This window comes from Scyliorhinus torazame, chromosome 13 (genome assembly GCF_047496885.1).
Source record: "Scyliorhinus torazame isolate Kashiwa2021f chromosome 13, sScyTor2.1, whole genome shotgun sequence".
NCBI classification, from domain to species: Eukaryota; Metazoa; Chordata; class Chondrichthyes; order Carcharhiniformes; family Scyliorhinidae; genus Scyliorhinus; species Scyliorhinus torazame.
In genome coordinates, this window is record NC_092719.1 from 87,219,079 (window position 1) to 87,242,547 (window position 23,469).

Here is a 23,469-nt window from a genome sequence, read left to right on the forward strand (position 1 = left end):
CTGTGCCCTGCACCCGTGCCATCTTAACTAGTGTCTAACTTTCTGGCCTTACGGGCCCTAACACTACGTCTAGATGGTTCCCCAGACCGTACAGCAGGAGGAGAGGCGGCTTGCTGTGATTCCCACCCTGCCACCTGGGTTCCTGTTGGCGGCCATCTTCTGGGGCGATTGGACCCAGATGGGTCCGGTTGCTATTCGGGTGTCCCAGGTGCTGTGGTGCCGCCCTGTTCCGCCCGCTGCCCACCAGATGCACCAGGGACAGGAGGGGGCAGGGAGGGAGTCCGAGGCGCTGCGATGTTCTGGCACTTCCCCTGTGGAATCGCCGGCATGGGCCCCATCACCTCCTCCTCCCTCGGATTGCCTGATGGCCCATGGGATGGGGGTGCGAGTGGAACTGAAGGCCCGCTCTGGTCTCGACCAAGGTCTGCATGCTCGTGGCCATGGAGCACAGGGAGCGCGCCATCTCCAACTGGTACAGCGCCACATCACCCATTGACTGTGCCATCACCTTCTGGACACAGTGACACAGCCATGGACTGCACCATCTCCCTCTGAGACTGGACCACCTCCCTCTGTCTCTGTGACACGTCGGCCAATGCCTGGGCAATACCGCTGGCATTCCCAGCCATGGCCTGCTGTGACTGGTCACGCTCAGGAGCATCGCTGCAATGGCCAGGTGGCTCTGGCACATGGTTGCCTCTAAGACGGAAATCCTGCCCTGGGTCTCGGCCAGTGCATGCACTGAATGTCCAGGCCTTGAACATGCTGATTTCACCTCCCTCCCCCCCCCTCCCCCAATCCCCGCACCCCTGGTCCATTGATGGCCGGCACCATGGGGGCCTCTGGCCATGGCGCCTGTCCCTGATGCCAGAGGTACCGTCGGTTGGCACTGCCCTTGCCAGGGGTACGCTTCACGGCCCCCGCCACCGTCAGGGCTACTGTGGCCATTGCACTGGCTGGGCTGCCGGGGGCTGTGGCAGAGGGTGGGGTGGGGGTCACCCATAAAGCCGGTGTCACTCTGCAGAACCATGTGGTCAGTGGGTGCGCAGCAAGGTGGCTGCCTTGCAAACCGTGGTAATGGCGGTCCATGGCCTGAAACCGCCCCAGTCCCATGGGGGGTCACCCCGGCCACCCGGCCTGTTCCACCGTCACCATCCCCCTCCCCGACTAGTGTCCGGCCCAGCAACCCACAGTTGTTCCTCTCTGTGTCCTACCTCCTCTCTCTCACTCCCTCATCAGCCATGATGCCGGTTTCACAATTTTTAAAAGCACAAGTAAACCGCGCCGTCAGGAACTCGGCCCATCGGAAGTGGAGAATCGTGGAGGCCCTGAAGAATACTGGGTCGGGCCCGCTAATGATGTGCAAACGGTGTTTACAGCACATGCATTCCGGAAAGCATTGACGCTGCAGTAGAGGTGATGGAGAATTGCGATTTGGCGTCAAATTGGTGCCCGCCGTAATTTTGGCATCGGAACCTATTCTCTGCCCAATCACGTTTCCCGATTGTGGCGTCAGCCAACGGAGAATCCCGCTCCTGATCTTTAGCTGTTTGATGATCTTAATTACCCACTGCCAATCTGTCAACCACTAATCCACCTTACCACCCACATCTCATAAAATTTCACATCAGCTAATTCTGCCAGAGTGTCATTGCTATAAGAGCTGGCCACTGAAAATTTCATTTGCTTTTGATTCCTTTTCACTTTTGTTATGGGCCAGGGTTTAGAGAACCCCAAAGTGTATCATGGAGTTTACCTGACCCACAGCTTCTAATAGATTGTGGTATGGGGAGCACACGTCCTCTCTACAGGTGTGGTACAGCAGAAATGGAAAAGTATTTTTTTAAAGCAAAACAATGTTTATTCTGTGAACTCAAGTTAACCTTTTTAAAACATACAGTGAACATCCGAACAACCATTGGTTCAAATACAACCCCCAAAGAATACAACACTAAGTAATCCTTAAGCTGTCCTTTTAACATCCATAAGACTTTTTAAAAAAGCACATCAGGTTAAAGTCACGACTGAGAGCAGTTATTAGCTTTAAATCACCAAAGGATCAATTTACAGTTTTTCGATTACAGAGAGAGAGACTAATACCGCTTCTGGCTATGACTGCAGCTATTCAGCTCTGAAAACGAAACTAAAACACACCCTGCAGCAAACAGCTTAAAACGAAAGTAAAAAGCGAACAGACAACCCAGCTCCATCCACACTCTGACGGCACTGATAAGCACCCATTTCTTAAAGGTACATTTCTTAAACACCCATTTCTTAAAGCTACTCTCACATGACACTTTGAATATGTTACAGCCTATCAAGCATGATCAAAGGAATTATGCCATTGAGACGATAATGTAGAATGCAGTTTGGAAATTTGCACAAGGATACTGACCTTAACGAAAAGGAAACGAGTGGTACCTGTGATGATATGCCTATGGGTTATATCATAGATGGATGGTATGCGACCTCCAACCAGCAAGTGGCAGTACAAACTCATCATGCAGTCTCTAGACCAAGGTCATGTCACCTGTGACTCCCATGTAACGGCAGACACATCTGGCCACCCTCAGAGGAAGATTGAGAGGGTAATAAGGCATACATGTGAATGGACAATGCTAGGTGCAAGTTCCAGAGGAGTAGTTAGCAGACTCCATGATAATGTGCTCTGTATCAGATTGCTATCTTACCACATGAGATTCAATAAAAGATTCTGGTTTGGACAAGTGTTTGGTCGATTCCATCGTAAGGTACAAAGGACCAAACACAACAGTAACCCAGGTCATGGAAGGGAATGGCGATTGGACAGAATCAGTGACATTGCATTGGGAGCCATGGGTCTCTTTATCTTTATGTACATCGCAAACACTTCTGTCATAGACTTCTTTCAGTCTCTGGCTCTTCTGTTTCTGTAAGTCTTTCTTTCACTGTGTCTTCTCTCCTGTGTGGTTTTCAGTTTCTTTGGTTGGCACTCACCCACTTTCTCTCGCTCTTTTCTTTGTATGTCTTTGTCAATCTGTCTAGTTCTCTCTGCTGCCAGACCTGTAGTGTAACTTTGATGTTAATCTTCCAAGTAGCCATTGAAATGTCACTTCCTGACTTACGGTAGTGGCCATGGAGTGAGTGGTCGCATATTTGGTAGCTCCCTTTCGTGGTGGTCTTTTTGTGGCCTTTACTCCGGTTTGTAGCAGGAATTTTGGAGGAAAAAGGTGTAGAAGTGAGAGCAGAAGAGAATGACCCCTAGTATATGGAGCGGCAAACCAGTTGGCTGAGGCGGGTGAGGAGCTGGCAACGCACGTGGAGATGACGGATGGGCAGGAGCAGGGTCCGGCCCTGCCGGCCCAGTGGTCGATGGAGCAGTTGGTGAGCTTCTTGAATGAGAAGTTCACCCAGCAGCGGAAGGAAAGTTTGGAGGACCAGGCCTGGGCGGTGGACTCGATCAAGGCGGTGGTTGAGTGCGTTGAGGCGAAACTGGCAGCCCAGGGGCAGGCAATCCAGAGGTTGGAGGAGCTGGCGGGGGACCAGTCCACCTCGATGGCAGCGGAGATGGGACTGTTGCGAGACCAGCAGAGGCAACTGCTGGAGAAAGTAGAGGACCTGGAGAATCGTTCTCGTAGGCAGAACATCCGGATCGTGGGACTGCTGGAGAGAATCGAAGAAACGGATGCTGGTGCGTATGTCGGGAAGAAGCTGGAGAAGCTGCTTGGCGAAGGTGCGTTTCATCGGCCATTGGAGGTGGATCGAGCCCACAGGGTGCTGATGCGCAAGCCCCAGGGGAGTGAGCCGCCGAGGGCGATGGTGGTACGGTTCTTGGATAAAGAATGTATCATGAGGTGGGCCAGGTAAACGAGGTGATGCAACTGGGAAGGTGTTGAGATCCCCGTGTATTAGGACCTGGGGCAGAGCTTGCGAAGAGGGCGAGCTTCAACAGGCTCAAGTTGGCCCTGCACAAGAAGGGCGTAAGGTTCGGACTAATGTACCCGGGAGGTACACTCTGGTACGGGCTAATGTAATGACCGAGAGTTCCACTTTGGCTTGGCGGAGCAGGCAATGGACTTCATGAAAGAGAATGGCTGGCAGGAGGAGGACCTTAATCTTTGATGGAGGAGAAGTGGGGTGAATGTAGTGTATTGTGAAAAACTTTGTTTTTTGGTGTTCGGGTTTCTTTTGTTTGTCTTTTTTGGGGTTAGGCTGGTTTACAGTTCTTTGATAAGGAATGAGGGGTGAGTCTCCGTGTTCGGACCTTGGGAGGGATTGTTTACTTTTACTTCTTGCCTTTGTTTTGATTGTTTTCACTAAGAGAGGGGGCAAGGGAAATCAGTGGGGGGTGAGCTGAAGATCTATTGGGGGAGGGGCTGGAGGGGGAGTGGGGGGTTTGGGTGGGGGGGATAATAATGGTGACGGGGAGCGGTCTTTCAAAGTGGTGGAGGAAGAGGGTTGGTGACGGTAGTTGCCCGACGGTGGGCATGGGAGGTGTGGGACATGGGCCGAAGACTGGCCTAGGAGAAGTTATGGATGATCGGCAGGGAAGGGGGACGGGGTGCTCCCAACCAGGCTGGTCACGTGGAACGCTTGGGGACTGAATGGGCCAGTCAACACGCGTGTTTGCGCACTTGAGGCAACTGAAGGCAGACATAGCCATGATGCAGGAGACATACCTGAAGGAGGGAGATCAGATTAGGTTAAGGAAGGGTTGGGTTTGACAAGTGTTCCATTCGAGGTTAGACTTTAAAACGAGGAGGGGTAGCGATCTTGGTTAATAAGCGGGTGGCATTCGAGGAGGGGAATATAGAAGCGGACCCGGGGGGTTGATATGTTATGGTTAGTGGGAAACTGGAGGGAATGGCCGTGATGTTTGTAAATATATATGTCCCGGACTGATATGATGTGGAGTTTGTGAGACGGTTACTGGAGAAGATTCCGGACCAAGATTCACATCGACTGATTATGGGGGAAGATTTCAACACGGTATTGATCCAAGGTTGGACCGATCGAATTCTAGGTCTAGGAAGGTATCAGCTATGGCTAAGGAGCTCCAGGGATTCATGGAGCACATGGAGGGGGTGGGTCGAGCCGTGGAGATTTGGGAGGCCGAGGAGTAAGGAGTACCCGTTCTACTCCCATGTGCATAAGGTGTATTCCCGGATAGACTTTTTTGTGATAGACAAAACGCTGCTGGCAGAGATGGTAGATGCTGAATATTCAGCAATTGTGGTGTAAGATCAAGCTCCTCACTGGGTGGACTTGCAAGTTAGCAAAGGAAAGGCCCAGCACCCGCAATGGAGGTTGGATGTGGGGCTGCTCGCGGAGGAGGGTGTGTGTGAGCGGGTGAGAGAGGCCATTTGGGGACACATAAAGATCAATGATAGGGGTGAGATGTCGGCGGGGATGGTTTGGGAGGCACTGAAGGCAGTTATCAGGGGAGAATTCATCTCAATTCGGACCCATAAGAACATAGGAATCTATAATTTATGGGATCTTAACCTGTCGAACTACGCCAAGTTTGGGGGAAGCTTAGTTGATGAATCAAGTCCTGGCGCAATACGACAAGTTGTAAGATTTGTAATATTTCTAGACTATGTCAAGTTGTTTGATTCCTTGTATTATTCAACTGTATAGTTGAAGGAATTTATATCATCTCTGCTATTCGGTTATCAGTAGCACTTTGCGAATACTGGAACTCAGCAGAAATTTGCAGTATAAACTTCTCAGGTGCCAAAAGAATTGTTTTATTTGTAGTCGCTTGATTACAATTTGAAAGTCATTTAAAAGGCAATTCGTAGACAATTCGAAGCTTTCAGAGAATTACAGACATTATCTTTCTTTGCTTAGGCAGACAGCTCGAATGTAACTTTTAAAAGGTCAAAGTCTGGCAATGAAACATGAAGAGAGAGAGAAAGCTAATCTTCAGCTAAACTCAAACTCAAAGTCAAAAGTGGACTAACATCACTGACACAGACTGGTAGACTGACATAACCCCCAAAGACAATAAACTAAAATGGAGACTAGAAACAAAGGCAAAAACTGACTAAACTAACAGAAAGACAACACAAAGACATCTCAACACACACACCCCCAAAGACAATACACAACAATGGCGGGGGGAAACTTTTCAGTTATACACTTTCATATCTGTCTTAAGTCATCTAATCACACCCCAATATAATCCTAACTGGTTTGGGTTAGACTCAAACACATTTGATTTGATGGCAAGCCGTCCATCTTCAATGTGCAACATCAGCTTTTTAATTGTTTCATGTCTACATGTTATGGAATGTGATATTTTGCTAATCTTTTAGCTGACTTGGCTAATGTAACAATTGAGACTTCATATCGAGAATATATATATGATTCAATGCTCTTACAAACTGCATTGGACTCTTGCCACCTAGTTGCCATGGAACTCAGTCCTTGGCCTTGACAATTAGCACAAGCAGTGTCAAATTGTCTTGCAACTGTGCTGCTATAATCTTATAATGGAATTTTATGCTGTTTCATGTATCATATTGAAGTCCTGAATTTATGTGTGCTGAAATTCTCATTTTTTAAAATGAGTACTAAAACAGCTATCTTTTACCTATACTAGTTGTATTTGAAATACCTGGCTTCTACAGGTGAGATGTCGGCGGGGATGGTTTGGGAGGCACTGAAGGCAGTTATCAGGGGAGAATTCATCTCAATTCGGACCCATAAGAACATGAGAACTAGAAGCAGGAGTAGGCCATCTGGCCCCTCGAGCCTGCTCCGCCATTCAATGAGATCATGGCTGATCTTTTGTGGACTCAGCTCCATTTTCCGGCCCGAACACCATAACCCTTAATCCCTTTATTCTTCAAAAAACTATCTACCTTTATCTTAAAAACATTTAATGAAGGAGCCTCTACTGCTTCACTGGGCAAGGAATTCCATAGATTCACAACCCTTTGGGTGAAGAAGTTCCTCCTAAACTCAGTCCTAAATCTACTTCCCCTTATTTTGAGGCTATACCCCCTAGTTCTGCTTTCACCCGCCAGTGGAAACAACCTGCCCACATCTATCCTATCTATTCCATTCATAATTTTATATGTTTCTGTAAGATCCCCCCTCATCCTTCTAAATTCCAACTAGTACAGTCCCAGTCTCCTCAACCTCTCCTCGTAATCCAACCCCTTCAGGTCTGGGATTAACCTAGTGAATCTCCTCTGCAAACCCTCCAGGGCCAGTACATCAGACCAAAACTGAACACAATACTCCAGGTGTGGCCTCACTAACACCTTATACAATTGCAGCATAACCTCCCTAGTCTTAAACTCCATCCCTCTAGCAATGAAGGACAAAATTCCATTTGTCTTCTTAATCACCTGTTGCACCTGTAAACCAACTTTTTGTGACTCATGCACTAGCACACCCAGGTCTCTCTGCACAGCAGCATGTTTTAATATTTTATCATTTAAATAATAATCCCTTTTGCTGTTATTCCTACCAAAATGGATAACCTCACATTTGTCAACATTGTATTCCCTCTGCCAGACCCTAGCCCATTCACTTAGCCCATCCAAATCCCTCTGCAGACTTCCAGTATCCTCTGCACTTTTTGCTTTACCACTCATCTTAGTGTCGTCTGCAAACTTGGACACATTGCCCTTGGTCCCCAACTCCAAATCATCTATGTAAATTGTGAACAGTTGTGGGCCCAACACTGATCCCTGAGGGACACCACTAGCTACTGATTGCCAACCAGAGAAACGCCCATTAATCCCCACTCTTTGCTTTCTATTAATTAACCAATCCTCTATCCATGCTACTACTTTCCCCTTAATGCCATGCATCTTTATCTTATGCAGCAACCTTTTGTGTGGCACCTTGTCAAAGGCATAAGGGGAAGGCTGAGCAGGAGGAGTTAGACAGAATGGTCGGCAAAATTTTACAGGTGGACAGGAGGTGTACGGAGACTCCAGATGATAGGATTTTGAAAGAGCATCAGAGATTGCAGCTAGAATTTGCGCTCCTGTCCACAACTGAGGAGGGTAAGGGGCGGGGGTTTATGAATATGGGGAAAAAGCTAGCACGATGCTGGCGCACCAGCTGAAGAAACAGGAGGCGGCGATAGAGATAGGGAAAGTAAGGATACAGGGGGAAGGTGGTTCTGGGCCCGGTGGGGGTGAATGATGTGTTTCGAGAGTTTTACAGTAAATTGTATTAATTGGAACCCACAGCCGGGGAGGAGGGGATGAAACGATTTTATGGGGGGCTGGAGTTCATGAGGATAGATGAGGAGTTGGTGGAGGATCTGGGTGTCCCAATTGGGCTTGGGGAGGTTACAGAGGGGTTGGGGCGATGCAATCGGGCAAAGCCCCGGGACTGAACGGATATCCGGTTGAGTTTTATTAGAAGTTTTCCGGACTGTTGGGGCCACTTTTGGTTAAGTCTTTCAATGCGTCAAAGGAGTTGAGAGTGCTTCCCCCGACGTTATCGCAGGCATTGATTTTCCCTTATTTTGAAATGGGATAAAGATCCGGAGAGCTGTGGGTCATATCGGCCAATCTCCCTGCTAAATATGGATGCAAAATTGCTGGCAAAGATCTTGGCCACACGGATAGAGGACTGTGTTCGGGGGTATTGGGGAGGATCAGACAGGATTTATTAAGGGACGACACCTGGCATCCAACATTAAGCGGCTCCTTAATGTAATAATGATGTCTGCGAAGGGGCGCGAGGTCGAGGTGGCCATGGATGCAGAAAAGGCCTTTGATCGGGTGGAGTGGAAATATTTGTGGGAGGTCCTGGGATGGTTTGGATTCGTGGATTTGGTCAGGTTGCTATATCAGGCACCGGTGGCAAATGTAAGGGCGAATCGGGTGCGATCGGAATATTTGAGCTTGTGTCGGGGGACGAGACAGGGGTGCCCACTCTCCCCACTACTGTTTGCCCTAGCCTTAGAACCATTGGCAATGGAGCTGCAAACGTTGAATATTTGGTGGGGGATAGTAAGAGGGGGATAGTAGAACACAGGGTCTCGCTCTATGCGGACGATTTGCTCCTTTACGTAACGGACCAGTTGGACGGGATTGCAGGAATCATGGGGATACTGGAGGAATTTGGCCGGTTCTCAGGTTACAAACTGAATATGGGCATGTGCGAGATTTTGCGATCTAGGCAAGAGGGCAGGAGAGGAGACTGAGGGAGATGCCGTTCAAGGTGGTGGGAGGGAGTTTTAGGTACCTGGGTGTTCAAGTGGCACAGGACTGGGGTCAGCTCACAAATTACATTTGGGCGGGTTGAGAGAGCAGATGAACGGGGAGTTCCAAAGGTGGGACGTGCGGGGAGGGTTCAGACTGTAAAAATGACAATTCTCCCGAGATTGCTGTTCGTTTTCAGTATCTACCAATTTTCATCCCAAAGGCATTTTTTAGGAAGATGAATGCGCCGATCTAGGGTTTTATGTGGGCCTGGAAAACCCCGTGGGTAAAGAACGTCCTGCTTGTGCGGGGGCACGGGGGGTTAGGCCTGACCCTTCTGAACTTTCTCAACTATTACTGGGCGGCTAATATATCGATGGTTAGGAAGTGAGTAGTGGGGGAGGGATCGGTGTGGGAACGGGTAGAGGCAACATCCTGTAATGGCACGAGTCTGAAGGCTTTGTTAACGGCACCTCAGCCGTTCTCGTTGGCTCGGTACTCCACAAGCCCAGTGGTAGCCCTGACGGTGTGGGGACAATGGAGGTATCACATGGGACTGGAAGGGGCGTCGGTGTGGTCACCGATCTGTAACACCACCGGTTTGCTGCGGGGGGGGGGGGGCTTTAGGAGGTGGCAGCAGGCAGGGATCGAGCGATTGGGAGATCTTTTCATTGAGGAAGGTTTCCCGAGTTTGGAGGAGCTAAAGGAGGAGCTAAAGGAGGAGTTTGAGTTGCCAGGTGGGAATGGGTCCCGGTATTTGCAAGTGTAGGATTTTATCCGGAGGCAGGTCCCAGGTTTCCCTCACCTCACACTAAGGGGGCTACAGGATAAGGTGATGTCAAAAATAGGGGTTGGGAGGGGAGGTTCTCGGAAATATATAAGTAACTGATGAAGTGGGAAGGGGTTCCAATAGGGGAGGTGAAGAGCAAGTTGGAAGAAGAGTTGGGAGGGGTGCTGGAAGTCGGGGTTTGGGAGGAAGCCCTGCGGTGAGTGAATGCGTCCTCGTCGTGTGCCAGGCTTAGCCTGATCCAGTTCAAGTGGTCCACAGGGCTCATATGACTGTGGCCCGGATGAGCAGGTTTTAAAAAAATAAATTTAGTGTACCCAATTAATTTTTTCCAATTAAGGGGAAATTTAACGTGACCAATCCACCTAGCCTGCACATCTTTGGGTTGTGGGGGCGAAACCCACGCAAACATGGGGAGAATGTGCAAACTCCACACGGACAACTCCAGCCGGGATCGAACCTGGGACCTCAGGGCTCGATCACCCTGATCAATTGAGTCCAATCAGGGGATGCCACACCGATTTCGGGGTGTGCACTCAATGGCCATGCCTGCAGGTGTTGGGGGCACATAGGCTTTCCAAATAAGGAGTATAGGTGTCGTTGTGTCTGATAGAGATTTGTGATTAACAATGTAGTTCTATTGTCCCTGGGATGGCCTGGGGATAGCCTTTTTCCTGTGTATTGCAATGTCCAGGCTGCAGCCTGCTCATCAATATTCATTCAGGCTGCAGCCTACTTGTTCCTGTACTTGGCAAATTATCCCAGCGTCCTTTGCAGAATGCCACCTTAGGTGGCCATACGGCCACAGCACTCATGCAATTTAGAAAAAACTTTAATAAAAACACGTATAAATGTTTAGTGATGATACTGGTATTACTGAAATCAGAGACACATATTGTCATTGCGCTCACTCTGTTTGCTTCACCATGGAATGCCTCACCGTGGAGTCTGGAGCTTTGAACAAGCCAGGAGTGAGACTTGGCGATGAGGAGTGTGACTGAATAGAGGCAGAGTTTTTAGTCATATATTCCCAGATACTAAATTTTCATGTTACTCCACCATTTTTCAGACTTATTTTGTTACACAAGAAACTTTCTACATTAAAGCAAAAGGCTGAGGCGTACTTGAAACCAGAACATGCACCATCCAATTCATTGCAGCGTAGTCATCACAGGATGAGGCAAAGATATTCTCGAAGTGAATCTGCAACAAATGTTAGAAAACTACCTATATTGCTGGAAGTAAGTCAATATAGATATTTGAAAACTGCTAATTTTAACAAGTTGCCAATAATATCATAAAGTCACATCAGTTGTGAGATTGCTAATGTAATATAAATACTGGAGGTACATAAATCACTCTATTGGTGAAGAATGCTAATTTGCTTTGAAAGCAACTGGGTGTGCCAATTCAGTATTGCTGGGTGTTTGCAAAGATAAAATTGATCATTTGCCATTCAGATGTGAGTCATGAAGATAAGGCACCACTGCAGAATAGCTGGGGATGGTCAGAGAACAATATTCTCAACATAAACAGCACCATTAACATGGTAAGACACCGAAGTTATAAACGTGAATTGGGAGGTGATCAGAGGAAGTCCTTGAAAATGTAAGTTGTGAGGAGCCTTTTGAAAGCAGTAGAGATGTGGCTTGGCCAAGGGATTGAGGAAGAAGTCACAGTACATGACAAATGAAGGCATTTCTATTAAATACGAACATTAGAAACTGATCTTCAGAAAGAGACCAAGTGATCTATTGAACCTGGCCAACATACATGAGTATGTTGAATAAATACTTCCCCCTTTCACAGCCATGTAATCTCATGGGAGAAGCACAAAAGAAGCAGAGAAAAACCTTGGGCCAGTAAATGAAAAGATACTCTGGAAAGTGGTTCTCTAAGTTCCCTTAGACCAGTGAAACATGTACAACAGGTCACATGGCCATCATATTAATTTCTGGGATCTCTTTCTTGATTAACAATTAAATAGAAGAATAGTTCAACTACTATAAATGTGAAAGGAATTAGAAGTGGCAAAGCATGTCTGTGCCAGAAGTATTGCTGCAAAGAGCTGGCTACAATGCAGAAGAAAATTCAAGACTTGACAGGGGCTACAAGGATAAGCTTGCTAACGTATATCTCTCAAGATACCCTCCTTTGCCCTGTATAACCTGTAGCTCACAATAACTTCCCTCCCAGATTTCTACCTCTCCTCCAATCACTGAAACACAGTGCACATGAAGCTGTTCATTCTATGACTTCCCTCAGCTACTTATATCACATGCATATCCTCAAATATCTCACACAGGTTAATACTAACGTACTGCTTTCTTTCTTTCAGAAGTTGGCACACAATGACAAGGTGCACACAGTTGCAGCAGAAAGAATCTTTGCATTTATCCTGCCCCCTCTGGAAAAGATCAGAGGAATACCATGGGTGGGACTATGTCAGGCGCATGGCTTTGAACGATATTATCACCCCTGCATTCTGTTCTCACACAAAGAAGGCCACAAGAGCGAGATTGGCACCAGGGAGAGGTTCATGCTCTCCTGCCCCAAGATGTTGGCATGCCTGTGCCCCTGCCACATATTCAAATAGTATCCTTGTGATACAAGACAGGTAGCAGGGCCAGCTAGACCTGATAAGTCGCAGCCGCAAAGACTAGAACTACTGGAAACTGCCACCATGGTAATGGAAATTAATTGGGCTTACAGTTGCCTACAAATCCAAGTGCAGCCCACCACATGTCTAACTATCATTAATGTACCCATTTGACTTCCGGGTGCGGCGATGACCAGCTGAGTCGCACGTTTCGGCAGCTCCCTGTGAAACGGACTTTTGGGCTCTTGATAGGAGCCCCAACGGCAATTTTAACGGCTGAAAACACCGTGCGGTAAACCAGAAGGGTGTTCCCCCTGGACACGGATGGAAAAAGGAGAGGAAAGTGGCCGGATTGCAGCGGATCCTTTGGAACAACGACAAGGAAGGCAAGCAGAAACCAAGATGGCGTCGGAAGGTGGCAGTTTCATATGGGGCCCTGAACAACAAGAGTTTTTGAAACGCTGCGTGGAGGAGATAAAAAAGGAAATGAAGAAAGAGTTGTTGGCCCCGATATTACAGGCGATTGAAGGGCTGAAAGAGGAACAAAAGACCCAGGAGCAGGAGCTTCGGGTCGTGAAGGCGAAAGCAGCAGAGAATGAAAACGACATACAGGGCCTGGTGGTGAAGTCGGAGATACAGGAGGCACACCAGAAACGATCTGTGGAGAGGTTGGAGGCACTGGAAAATAACGCAAGGAGGAACAACTTGAGGATTCTTGGCCTTCCTGAAGGTGTGGAGGGGGCGGACGTCGGGGCATATGTGAGCACGATGCTGCACTCGTTAATGGGAGTGGAGGCCCCGACGGGTCCGTTGGAGGTGGAGGGAGCATACCGAGTTATGGTGCGAGGACCGAGAGCAGGAGAAGCTCCCAGAGCCATAGTGGTGAGATTTCTCCGTTTTAAGGATAGAGAAATGGTCCTTAGATGGGCGAAGAAAACTCGGTGTAGTAAATGGGAGAACGCGGTGATCCGCGTCTATCAAGATTGGAGTGCGGAGGTGGCGAGAAGGAGGGCGAGCTTTAATCGGGCCAAAGCGGTACTTCACAAAAAAAAGATAAAGTTTGGAATGCTGCAACCGGCAAGACTGTGGGTCACATATCAAGGGAGGCACCACTACTTTGAGACGGCGGATGAAGCGTGGACTTTTATTGTAGAAGAAAAATTGGAATGATTGGACTACGAAAATGAACGTTTGGACAAAGTGGTGGGACGAGTGGGGGGGGGGGGGGGGGGGCGAAGAGGGATTGTATGATTAATCCTGCGGTATGGTAACTTTTCTTTCTCCCACAGGTGGTGATGGGGGGAGGTGGGTAGGGAGAGGAGATGGGGCGTTGGCCATGGGAGGCGGGGCCGAGGGAGAGGCGCGGGCTTGGTTCCCGCGCTATGATAATTATGGCGGGAATAGAGAAGCAGGAAGGAGGGGGCGCCGCACGGGGCGAGCCGTGATCACGGGGGGAAGCCGAGGTCAGCCAGAGTTTGCTGACTTCTGGGAGCAACATGGGGGGAGTAATTACGCTAGCGGGGGGTCTAGCGGGGGGGGGGGGGGGGGGAGGGGGGAATTACTGGGTTGCTGCTGCTGGGGAAAGGGGGGAGTGGGTGCGGGAAAGGATGGGCGGGGGGGCACCGTCTGGGAGAAATACAGCCGCGTGGGAACTGGGCGAGAAGCTGGAAAAAGATGATGGCTAACCGGCAAGGGGGGGGGTGGGAAGCCCCCCAACTCGGCTGATCACGTGGAACGTGAGGGGGCTTAACGGGCCGATAAAGAGGGCACGAGTACTCGCACACCTTAAGAAACTTAAAGCAGATGTGGTCATGTTACAGGAAACGCACCTGAAACTGATAGATCAGGTTAGGTTGCGCAAAGGATGGGTAGGGCAGGTGTTCCATTCGGGGCTGGATGCGAAAAACAGGGGGGTGGCTATATTAGTGGGGAAGCGGGTAATGTTCGAGGCAAAGACTATAGTGGCGGATAACGGGGGCAGATACGTGATGGTGAGTGGCAAATTACAGGGAGAGATGGTGGTGTTGGTAAACGTGTATGCCCCGAATTGGGACGATGCCAATTTTATGAGGCGAATGCTAGGACGCATCCCAGACCTAGAGGCCGGAAAGCTGATAATGGGGGGAGACTTTAACACGGTGTTGGAACCAAGGCTGGATAGGTCGAAGTCCAGGACTGGTAGGAGGCCGGCAGCAGCCAAGGTGCTTAAGGATTTTATGGAGCAGATGGGAGGGGTGGACCCGTGGAGATTCAGTAGACCTAGGAGTAAAGAGTTCTCGTTTTTCTCCTATGTCCATAAAGTCTATTCACGCATAGACTTTTTTGTGTTGGGTAGGGCATTGATCCCAAGGGTGAGGGGAACGGAATATACGGCTATAGCCATTTCGGATCATGCCCCACACTGGGTAGACTTGGAGATAGGGGAGGAAACAAGAGGGCGTCCACCCTGGAGAATGGATATGGGACTAATGGCGGATGAGGGGGTGTGCTTAAGGGTGAGGGGATGCATTGAAAAGTACTTGGAACTCAATGACAATGGGGAGGTTCAGGTGGGAGTGGTCTGGGAGGCGTTGAAGGCGGTGGTTAGGGGGGAGCTGATATCAATAAGGACACATAAAGGGAAGCAGGAGAGTAAGGAACGGGAGCGGTTGTTGCAAGAACTTTTGAGGGTGGACAGACAGTATGCGGAAGCACCGGAGGAGGGACTGTATAGGGAAAGGCAAAGGCTGCATGTGGAATTTGACTTGCTGACCACAGGCACTGCAGAGGCACAATGGAGGAAGGCGCAGGGTGTACAGTATGAATATGGAGAGAAGGCGAGCAGATTGCTGGCACACCAATTGAGGAAAAGGGGAGCAGCGAGGGAAATAGGGGGGGTGAGAGACGAAGATGGAGAGACGGAGCGGGGAGCGGAGAGAGTGAATGAAGTGTTTAAGACATTTTATAAAAAATTGTATGAAGCTCAACCCCCGGATGGGAGGGAGAGAATGATGGAGTTTTTGGATTGGCTGGAAATTCCCAAGGTGGAAGAGCAGGAAAGGATGGGATTGGGAGCACAGATCACGGTAGAAGAAGTGGTGAAAGGAATTAGGAACATGCAGACGGGAAAGGCCCCGGGACCGGACGGATTCCCAGTTGAATTTTACAGAAAATATTTGGACTTGCTCGCCCCGCTACTGACGAGGACCTTCAACGAGGCAAAGGAAAGGGGACAACTGCCCCCGACTATGTCAGAAGCAACGATATCGCTTCTTTTAAAGAAGGAAAAGGATCCGCTACAATGCGGGTCCTACAGACCAATCTCCCTCCTCAATGTAGATGCCAAGGTCTTGGCCAAGGTAATGGCAATGAGAATAGAGGAATGTGTCCCGGGGGTGGTTCATGAGGACCAAACTGGGTTTGTGAAGGGGAGACAGCTGAACACGAACATACGGAGGTTGTTAGGGGTAATGATGATGGCCCCACCAGAGGGTGAAACGGAGATAGTAGTGGCGATGGATGCCGAGAAAGCATTTGATAGAGTGGAGTGGGATTATCTGTGGGAGGTGTTGAGGAGATTTGGGCTCGGAGAGGGGTATGTTAGATGGGTGCAGCTGTTGTATAGGGCCCCAGTGGCGAGTGTGGTCACGAATGGACGGGGATCGGCATATTTTCGGCTCCATAGAGGGACAAGGCAGGGATGTCCTCTGTCCCCATTACTGTTTGCACTGGCGATTGAGCCCCTGGCGATAGCGCTGAGAGGTTCCAAGGGATGGAGGGGAATACTTAGGGGAGGAGAAGAACACCGGGTATCTTTATATGCGGATGATCTGCTACTATATGTGGCGGATCCAGCGGAGGGGATGCCAGAAATAATGCGGATACTTGGGGAGTTTGGGGATTTTTCAGGGTATAAATTGAACATGGGAAAGAGTGAGCTGTTTGTGGTGCATCCAGGGGAGCAGAGTAGAGAAATAGAAGACCTACCGTTGAGGAAGGTAACAAGAGACTTTCGTTACCTGGGGATCCAGATAGCTAAGAATTGGGGCACATTGCACAGGCTAAATTTGACGCGGTTGGTGGAACAGATGGAGGAAGATTTCAAGAGATGGGATATGGTAGCATTGTCAATGGCAGGGAGGGTGCAGGCAGTTAAGATGGTGGTCCTCCCGAGATTCCTTTTTGTGTTTCAGTGTCTCCCGGTGGTGATCACGAAGGCTTTTTTCAAAAGGATAGAAAAGAGTATCATGGGTTTTGTTTGGGCCGGGAAGACTCCGAGAGTGAGGAAGGGATTCTTACAGCGTAGTAGGGATAGGGGGGGGCTGGCACTACCGAGCCTAAGTGAGTATTATTGGGCCGCTAATATTTCAATGGTGAGTAAGTGGATGGGAGAGGAGGAAGGAGCGGCGTGGAAGAGATTAGAGAGGGCGTCCTGTAGGGGGACCAGCCTGCAGGCTATGGTGACAGCCCCATTGCCGTTCTCACCAAGGAACTATACCACGAGTCCGGTGGTGGTAGCTACACTGAAGATTTGGGGACAGTGGAGACGACATAGGGGAAAGACCGGAGCACTGGGGGGGTCCCCGATAAGAAACAACCATAGGTTTGCCCCGGGGGGAATGGATGGGGGATATGGAATGTGGCAAAGAGCAGGTATAACGCAATTGAAAGATCTATTTGTGGATGGGAAGTTTGCGAGTCTGGGAGCGCTGACCGAGAAATATGGGTTGCCCCAAGGGAATGCATTCAGGTACATGCAATTGAGGGCTTTTGCGAGGCAGCAGGTGAGGGAATTCCCGCAGCTCCCGACACAAGAGGTGCAGGACAGAGTCATCTCAAAGAAATGGGTGGGGGACGGTAAGGTGTCGGATATATATAGGGAAATGAGAGACGAAGGGGAGACTATGATGGACGAACTAAAAGGGAAATGGGAAGAAGAGCTAGGGGAGGAGATTGAGGAGGGGATGTGGGCAGATGCCCTAAACAGGGTAAACTCGTCGTCCTCGTGCGCCAGGCTAAGCCTGATTCAGTTTAAGGTATTACACAGGGCACATATGACTGGAACACGGCTCAGTAAATTTTTTGGGGTGGAGGATAGGTGTGCGAGGTGCTCGAGAAGCCCAGCGAATCATACCCATATGTTTTGGTCATGCCCGGCACTACAGGGGTTTTGGATGGGGGTGACAAAGGTGCTTTCGAAAGTAGTAGGAGTCCGGGTCGAACCAAGCTGGGGGTTGGCTATATTTGGGGTTGCACAAGAGCCGGGAGTGCAGGAGGCGAAAGAGGCCGATGTTTTGGCCTTTGCGTCCCTAGTAGCCCGGCGCAGAATATTGCTAATGTGGAAAGAAGCCAAGCCCCCGGGGGTGGAGACCTGGATAAATGATATGGCGGGGTTCATAAAGTTAGAGCGGATTAAGTTCGTCCTAAGGGGGTCGGCTCAAGGGTTTACTAGGCGGTGGCAACCGTTCGTCGAATATCTTGCGGAAAGATAGATAGGGGAGAACAAAGAAGGCAGCAGCAGCGGCCCAGGACTTGGGGGGGGGGGGGGGGAGGGATGGGGGGGGGGGGTGTGGCCTGAGACAAGGCAGTTGCTAATTAGGGCTAGTTTTTATTTTTTGTTATTTAATATTTATTTATTTGTTGTTGTTTTTGTTTAAATTTTAAAAAGGTCATTATTATCTGTATTGTTACAATGTTGTGTAAAGGATGCACAATGTACTGTGTTGGTTGACCAAAAATTTTCAATAAAATATTATTTAAAAAAAAAAAAATTAATGTACCCATTTTGTTGCACCTGATTCATGCCTGTGGTACGGGTACAACAGTGGGAACTTTAGACCCTGTGGAAAGTCAAAATGAATCCAGAGGATCAATATCAAAGTTGCCACAGCTACATTTAATCATTTTCCATTTAAGTCAAGGTTGCTAAGCTTTTCTTTTTAACAGTACTAATTTGTGACTCGTTTGTAAAAAAATAAAAATCTACCCTCTCCCATTATATTATTGACTGTTGATCACAAATCAACTGCTAATATATTAATCCGATGTGACTTGACTACCTATGAATTTGATGCAAGTTGACAATTTTTAAATGTTTTTGCTTATTTTACAGGATATGGTTATGCAGCTATGCAGTGAAATAAAAGAATTGTTTGTTCTTGAATCAGACATGAAGCCTGAGGCAGAGGTAAAGTCACCTAAGCATGAGTGCTTTTTATTTGTTTCTATTCACGATTATTTCAGGGATTCATATTGCGGTCTGGGCAATGTTTTTCTGTTTCAAAGAAAATGGTAGCTTTCCTGATGGTTTGATGAATTCATCCAGCCAGAATGCTGAGCCACATGAGACCAAACAGCTCCCAGCTGCATTCTCGGGTTGTATTGAAATAATTGAACTCATCTGGAGTGTCAGTAGGGTGTGCTATCCATCTCAGGTTCCAATCTCATGAATTTTCACTGTACTGCCTCCATTGCAGTAAATCCTTTCTTAACTTTGAACAAAAAACAGTACACTACAGGATCAGGCCCTTCGGCCCTCCAAGCCTGCGCCGATCATTATGCCTCTCTAAACTAAAACCTTCTCACTTCCAGGTCCATATCTCTCTATTCCCATCCTATTCATGTATTCATCAAGGTGCCTCTTAAACGTCGCTATCGTACCTGCTTCCACCAATCACCCAGCAGCCCATTCCAGGCACTCACCACCCTCTGTGTCATAAAACTTGCCTCGCACATCTCCTCTAAACTTTTCCCCTTGCCCATAAACCTAAGACTTTACACCCTGGGAAAAGACATCTGACTATCCACTCTGTCCATGCCCCTCATAATTTTGTAAACCTCTATCAGATCGCCCTCAACCTCCATCGTTGAGTGAAAACAATCCGAGAAATTGAAGAATTTGAATTGGGTGTGGCTGTGGAAGGGTAAATCAACATCGGACATGTGGGAGTCTTTCAAGCGACAGTTGATTAGGATTCAGGAAAGTCACATTCCTGAGAGAATGAAGGACAAGTATGGGAAGTTTAGGCAGCCATGGATAATCAGGGATATTGTGAACCCCCTGTGTCCTGTCTGGCAGACATCGAGAAACCCACTGGGTATTGGGATCCCCTCCCACGACTCATTGGCCAGAAGCCAGAGAGGTTTCTGGAAAGGCGGGGAGGGAGGGGGATCTCAGAGGGGTACACATCTCAGACTCACCAGCAGCAAATACTCAAGGTGACCTTGACCAGATTAGACCAGAAGGAAGGAAGGAAGCAAGAAAGAGACCACCAGCGAGAACCACCTTTGTGAAGACGGGCCAGAGGAATTCCAGCGATCAGATCCATAATCTACCAAGCCATCTTTACAGGCAGTATACCTGAGTCTGGGGTATCCTCTTGTTTGTGTGGATAATTTAAGGGTTAATAGTATTATTATTAATAAACTTAGTGAACCTTTACTTGTGTTTGTCCTTTGTCCATCTTGCAACCAAGGGTGCCTAGGTAAAACTAATTTGATTGATATACTGGTCCAAGATTCTGAGATTTAGCAGATACAACAAGATATGCAAAGGATTTAGACCTCATCCAAAAGTTGTAGCAATACTCTTTTATTGTCACACAGCAGAGATCAACATATTACAGCGTTTACGCAGTGATTCACAGGACTATTCTTTTTTTATTCGTTCATAGGATGTGGGCATCACTGGCTGGGCCAACATTTGCGGGGGCAGTTAAGAGTCACCCAAGTCGCTATGTGGGTCTGGATCCACATGTAGGCCAGACCGGGTAAAGGGGGCAGATTTCCTTCCCGGAAGAACATTAGTGATGGGTTTTTACGACATCATTCGACTTTTCGTTCCAGATTTTTATGGAACACAAATTTCACCACCTGCCATGGTGGGATTCGAACCGGGACCCCCAGAGCATCAACCTGGGTCTCTAGATTACTAGTTCAGTGACAATACCACTATGCCATAGCCTCCCCTAAACAGATCATATAACCCCAAAGGACACTGGGTAGAGTATCACTTCTCTTCCTTCTGTCCTATTTCAACAGCAAGCCACAAACTAGGCTTCAGCCAACATTTGCCCAGGCTATAGAACTTATTCTATGTTTTCTATCCCATCTTTTGTATAAAACTCACCCTTCCTCATACACATTTCTTCACATGTTGACCTGATCATTACAATCACTCTTTCTGCTGCTTTGCTGTGCCTCTCTTCAAATACACTTTTAACACTTCCCTAATCCCTGGGACACATATTGCCTTGGCAATCTGTCTTAATAATAATATTTATTATTGTCACGAGTAGGCTTACATTAACACTGCAATTAAGTTACCGTGAAAATCCCCTAGTCGCCACACTCCGGCACCTGTTCGGGTACACAGAGAGAGAATTCAGAATGTCTAATTCACCTAATAAGCATATCTTTCGGGGCTTGTGGGAGGAAACTGGAGCACCCGGATGAAACCCACGCAGACACGGGGAGAACGTGCAGACTCCGCACAGACAGTGACCCAAGACAGGAATCGGACCTGGGACCCTGGTGCTGTGAAGCAGCAGTGCTCACCACTGTGTCTTTCCGTCCTTGTTTTTAAAAAAAAAGTTTATGACAGTTTTCATAGAATCATAGACTTTACAGTGCAGAAGGGGGCCATTCTGCCCATCGATTCTGCACCGGCCCTTGGAAAGAGCACACTACCCAAGGCCACACCTCCACCCTAACCCCTGGGCAGGACGGGAGCTGCAGAGGCAGGTTTCCCAAAGAACCAGTTACTGTCCAGATAACCAGGGAATTGGGGCAGAAAGAGTGTCTTAAGATGACTGAAGTTAAGAGAGCAGAGACCAAGGTATTGGTCAAAAGAATTCAAGAAAGAGTAAACAAATATTTTCAGTTCAAGAGACAATTGCAGTAACCAGATTTAAAGTGGGAAAGCAGACTTCAGAGGTAAATCAAAGGTTTGATACCATTTTAATAGAGTCTGGGAATCAAGAGTTAAATCAATTGTGAATACTTTGTACAGCAGTCAAGACAAATAAATCCTAAAGGGAGTAGTAGAAAAATCAATTTAAAAGTGTCATTTGGAAAACCTGGACTGGATCCCAGAATACAAACCATTCATGGAAAGCCGTATTGTGAAAGAAGATTTAACGCGTGTTTTTGGTAGTGGGGTTTCAAAACTCTGGCTGGGATTCTCCGAGCCTCTGCGCCGATATGGCGCACAGCGTGGGGGCGGAGAATGGGTCCTCAGACCCACGATTGGGTCCGACGCTGGGACACGATTCTCCGACGTCCAGAGAATCTGCGGCAGTAGCACGCATGCGGTTGACACGGCACCAGTCGGGGGCCATTGAAAGAGGCCCCCGCAGCAATTCTCCACGGTCGACCGGCCGAGTTCCCGCCAGCATGGTTCACGTATGGCTCCACCCTGCGGGAGCTCGGCGTTGCGGCTGCGGTGGCCATCCTGGTGGGGGGGGGGGGGGGGATCAGTCTCTGGGGGAGTGCCTCTACAACGGCCAGGCCCGCGATCGAGGACCACCGATCGGCGGGCGTACGTGATCTGGGGAGGGCTTACCTTCCGCGCCGGCCTGCTGTGTGGCTCCGCCATGCTGCGCAGCGCCGGCGCAGAGGCGGCCACCACGCGCATGCGCGGACCTGCGGCAACCAGTGCAGGGCCGCATACGGCAGCTGGAGCAGGACGGAGCACTCCGGCAGCGTGCTGGCCCCCTGTGGGCTACAGAATCGCTGGGCCAAGAGGCCCGTTGACGCTGGCGTGAAACACTCCGGTATTTATGCCGGCGTCAACACTTAGCCGCGTTTTTAAAGAATCCCGGCCCCTGTGTTGTATCCTAATCCAATATTTTGTGTTTCATAAAGAAGAGTTTGTTGTTGAAACTAATTAGCAGTGCTCTGACTCTGTTCCTCCATGTTTTTTAAATAAAAGTAAAAGTCTTTTGAGCCAGTGTTCCATTCAGGGATCTTCCCGTCCAGTTATAACATCAACTTGGGTCATAACAAATATTTTTGATGTCTTTCTTATAATCTTCTGAGAGTAAATATTTATTATGGGAGTTGACTATTTCATGCATTGTGTTAACTTCATTTACTTTCTCAATAGGTTCCATTTGACCTTTCCTTCGATACCCTGGAGCAGTTGGAACAAGTATTTAATCCTGCGGTTGGCTACACATTAAAGTATGGCTCTCTGTTCAAGTGGCTAATTTCTTTCATGGAAATGGAGTAAATTTACTACATTCAGTTCAGAACTTGTATCTGATGACAAAGTTTTCAAATATTTTGTTTTATTTTCCTTTCACATGTACTCCTAATATGAACCCAGACTTCAACTGACTTAGACAAACAACTGAACATTCATTTAATAGATATCGTACAAATAATATTTAATCATTTTGAGGCAATGGTTGTTTTAAAGCAAATTCTGTAGTTTTAAGGTGCTAAATAATATTTCGCAATGTGTTTTCTAACTTTACAACCTGTACCCTTTGTTTTATTTCTTAGACAAACAATAGCTTTCATTCCTACAAGTTGATTTGAACTGTATTTGCTTTGTATCAGAATCAAATAGTTACATCGATTGATTGTTTCTGCGAATTAAAGCACCTGCATTATACCACTGATGCCTTGATTTTCATTACTGGTAGTTACATAAAGCTGTCTGTTGACAGAATATCAGCCAATTCCATCCACTTCACGTGATATCAAGAAACAGCTGAAGGTACTGGACAAAGGCTATAGGCCCTGACAACACTCCTGAACAAGTGCTCCAGAACTTGCTACAGCCATAGCCAAGCTGTTCCAGCACAACACTGGCAGCTACTCAGAAATCTGGAAATTTTCCCAGACACGTCTTGTCTACATAAAGCAGGTCAAATCCAACCCGGCCAATTGCCATCCCATCAATCTAACCTTGATCATCATAAAAGTGGTAATCTACAGAG

At 48.1% G+C, this 23,469-nt stretch overlaps 1 protein-coding gene across 2 annotated transcripts in view; it reads left to right on the forward strand.

Annotated features, from left to right (window-relative positions):
- The window catches only part of LOC140388177 (cilia- and flagella-associated protein 54-like), a 948,449-nt gene extending 925,303 nt beyond the window's left edge, over nucleotides 1-23,146 (forward strand). For both annotated transcript variants that reach the window (XM_072471937.1, XM_072471938.1), the window contains 3 exons: nucleotides 11,015-11,186; nucleotides 18,636-18,710; nucleotides 22,629-23,146. In XM_072471937.1, the coding sequence (XP_072328038.1) occupies nucleotides 11,015-11,186; nucleotides 18,636-18,710; nucleotides 22,629-22,754 (373 nt within the window). In that variant the 3' untranslated portion in view covers nucleotides 22,755-23,146. The remainder of the gene's footprint in view (nucleotides 1-11,014; nucleotides 11,187-18,635; nucleotides 18,711-22,628) is intronic.
- The last annotated feature ends 323 nt before the right edge of the window (nucleotides 23,147-23,469 follow it).